The sequence below is a fragment of the Corticium candelabrum genome, chromosome 4, assembly GCF_963422355.1.
Source record: "Corticium candelabrum chromosome 4, ooCorCand1.1, whole genome shotgun sequence".
Lineage (NCBI taxonomy): Eukaryota > Metazoa > Porifera > Homoscleromorpha > Homosclerophorida > Plakinidae > Corticium > Corticium candelabrum.
In genome coordinates, this window is record NC_085088.1 from 6420069 (window position 1) to 6423758 (window position 3690).

Here is a 3690-nt window from a genome sequence, read left to right on the forward strand (position 1 = left end):
TTGTCAAGCAATAATATATTTCTACACTTCCAATCATTTGTATAATTTATAATAAATAAGACTCCAATTAACAAACATTTCGACAAATTAAATTTAAACAAACATTACAATGTCTCGAGACTAGAATAACTAGAGCACACGCAGAAGTCGGGGTCTTGAAGTAAAATTGAATCTGTCCCTTAAATCATGTCTCGTCATACTGAGAATTAATTAAACTGTTTAGCAAATGATAACTATGATCAGGGATGGAAAGACACTTTGTTGCATCCCATCCAAGACACGTCAACAGGTGTTGTCAGGTTGTCTGAAATATCTTTTAGAAATTCCTCCTCCAAGCTAAAATAATGTCGTTTGCTGGGCGAGAAATGATCTCTGTAGTATGCATACAACTGTCCTCGCTGGGCACCAAACCCGTAAATATCAAGCTCCTTGCACAAATGTAAGGAAAAGATGACGGCATACATTCCCGCTGTTGGACTCTGCGTACTTTTGACACGATGTTTTACCTTGTACTTTGACAAAATAGAGTGAGCAGTGATAATAAGATGCCGAGAAAATGCATAGACGGGGCCATGTGTTGCACAAAATCGCCCAATTGAGCTAATTCCACCTGGATGATGACACTGAACCAAGAGTGTTTTAGGGTTTACATTTCGAAGACACTTTCCTTTACGTGAGACGGCTAAATTGACAATTGCAACGTCAGGCATACGTCTCCCAACGTATTTCTCGTAAGGATAAATTGGAGCGTCGTTTATTCGTATGACAACGTCGTGTCCGTCAATATCATCAGCATATCTCTGACTCAAAAGCCTTCCCGATGAACCGACTAGAGCGCACGATCTCGCTCGTTCCACTAGAACATTAGAGTTTGAGAACAAAGTCTGGTTGGCAAGAGCTATACCTCTTGATATATCGTTAAACTCCGTATGTTTAGCAGCTCCTCCTGTTCTGTTACAGAGAAGGAGAGGTGTCTTACTTTCACATCCTCTTTCTTTCCACAGTGTTGACTGCTTCTTGGTAATGTCTTCACGATTGAGAGTGCTAGTCACATTTCTTGATACTTGTTTGGACGACGAATTATTCACGAAAAAAGACGGTTTGTAAAATAAACGTTTGTCATTGAGTTTATCGTTGAGATAAAGGTACAAACTTGATACGAACAACATCAAAATTGCTGTCGTAAATAGTAACAAGAACAGTTTACGTAAACCTTTTCTCGTCCAAGAAAGAAAGAAGGCAATCGGTATGTTGAGCACTGATTTTCTAAAAACACAATTGTAACGTTAGTAAGTCATTGTGAAAGTTTGAAAACTCTACCTTATAAAACTATTTAATTACTATGGCCGGAAACATAACTTGGTGATGCAGATGGTAAACGCCTAACTTAGTAAATGGCCAGAGGTACATGAATTGGAAGGACACGCGACATTTGGAACTCCGCCATACAATCTGGCCTAGTATAGCGGGCAAGCGGAGAGACTCGTGCAAGAGCTCAAGAAGATCGAGCCCGAAGAATCGTCCAGGTAGCAGGTCGATCTAAGGAATCAAGTATCACGGTTCCTACTTCACCAAAGAGACTAGGGGGGCTGAATCCCCTCGCACAGTGTAGGAATATAAATTGTTTGTGCCGGTGACTTTTGCAAATGTGTTTACGGTCTGGCAAACGAGGTAGTTTTTGCTTACTCATGATAACATCCACGGTACAGCACCCTCGCTCGCCACTGTTCACTGAAGCGCGACTGGCAAGACGAGACACCCGACTAGATAAATAAGTGAAACGACATCTTAGAACTCTACGAATGCGCGTTGAATATGCAGTCTACCTATAACTATTATGATATACTATAACGCAATAACGAAAATGAAAAAGCGTGGATAGCCCAGGATTAATCCGGGGAATGACAAGGGAAGAGTGGGACCGGGTCGAGTCTAGCTATAGCGTCAGTTCCTCGATTGCGTGACGTAATGGGGCAGAAATACGGGTACCTGTCGTACGGTGCCTGACAAGCCTGATGACTGGGTGTTATTCTTGCACAGCCAGCCTTTCCCCCTTTTTGATTAGCGACAAAAATTAGTGTGTGATATTCCGCAAGCCTTTGCGCTATAGGGTAAATGTGCAATTCGACTAGTAACATCAGTGATTTGACTGTGTTCTCGTCAGGATTTTGTCCCAACAGGCAACATTAATCGAGGTAATACCAGGTATGATGTTACGTGTGGAAATGACGTCACTTCCGGTTTGCACTTTGGCACAACTACACGTAGGATTGTTGCCCAAATAGAAAAAGCCGCCTGTCATGCGTAACCAATAGCTAGTAATATTTACTAGAACTAAAACATCACGGTCAGTGGATGGTCCGGCCATTTAATTTTCTACATCTCAATTTTCATGTTTTCATTTTCCAATTTTCAATTTTTTGTTAATTTTTTTAATTTTTAATTTTTAATTTTTACATTTTCCATATTTTTGTAAAATGGTTTTCATCTTTTGATGTTTGATTCTTGTGATCTTTAGATTTATCTTTTAAAGTTTGATTTTTAGGCACCTATGTGCTCAAACTAGAAACTTGAACGCGCTGTTCGCTTTTCTATTTCTAACATGAATAGAAAATAGAAAATTGAAATGACCGAAGACGCTAGACACAGCAGGGGTCTCAGCGCGGCTTCCATTCGTACGCGTGTCTCAGGAGATCACATTTCCAACACACAAGCAGATGTTTGTTTTTACTTTGCTTTCCGTCACGTGCCAAACCACGTTGGCAACTCTTGACAACTCCGCTCTGACACACAACGTTGTGCCAGCGAATACCTCGGTCCCTAGCCGTGTAGGTACGTTCATTGTACACAACATGCTACCTTTACCGTAGATGAACCGGTTGGAGGGAAATGCTACGAATATCTAGCTCTACTACGTACTGTACCTAGATAGGCTGCGCCCTAGCGGATCGCCGAGTTGGCAACTGTGATGAAGAAGTATACAGACTCGTTTGTTGTCTAAGAAAAATCGAGACACAATTGAAACATCGAACCCGTCAACCTATTACAAGTAGTAGACTACGCGCTTTCACGGGCACACTACACGGTACCGTACAAGGGTGGGCGTGGTACTCTATAGCAGGTCACATTTCTTCATTTCGTCGGACACGGAACTACCAATTGTGTTTCCATTTGCCACAACCCAAGTTGCTGGTGCCTTCTCGTCGCGCATCTTGACTGCAGATATGAACGTACGCGTCGACAATGACAGCCCAGAGATCACTGAGTGACACGGTAGAACTCTACAATCATTGTCTAGCACTATTGACTCTAGTACAGTAGCTATACTCAGCATTGGCATAGTAATCTACTTAGTAACTAGCTCTAGCTAGCTGTAGCTGACTAGCTACATGTATGACCATGTTCTTTCAGTTGTAGCCGCACACTGTTCTACGTTAGTTGAGTTAACTAATTGAGTTGAGTTGAGCAAATAGAGTTCAGTCGAGTTGACTTCAAATAGAGTTCAGAAGGCTTTGTAGAACGATGGACGTGCATGTCTGTTTGCTTGGTGAGTTGTGCGACGAAATGTGACCTGCTGTACAATACCACGCCCACCCTTGTACGGTACCGTGTAGTGTGCCCGTGAAAGCGCGTAGTCTACTACTTGTAATAGGTTGACGGGTTCGATGTTTCAATTGTCCCTCGATTTTT

The 3690-nt window shown here is 42.0% G+C and overlaps 1 protein-coding gene across 1 annotated transcript; it reads right to left on the reverse strand.

Moving 5' to 3' along the window:
- Positions 1-239: 239 nt before the first annotated feature.
- Positions 240-1169, reverse strand: LOC134178512 (CMP-N-acetylneuraminate-beta-galactosamide-alpha-2,3-sialyltransferase 1-like). The gene has a single exon (XM_062645386.1). The coding sequence runs from the start codon at positions 1167-1169 to the stop codon at positions 240-242; it is 930 nt and encodes a 309-aa protein (XP_062501370.1).
- Positions 1170-3690: the final 2521 nt, after the last annotated feature.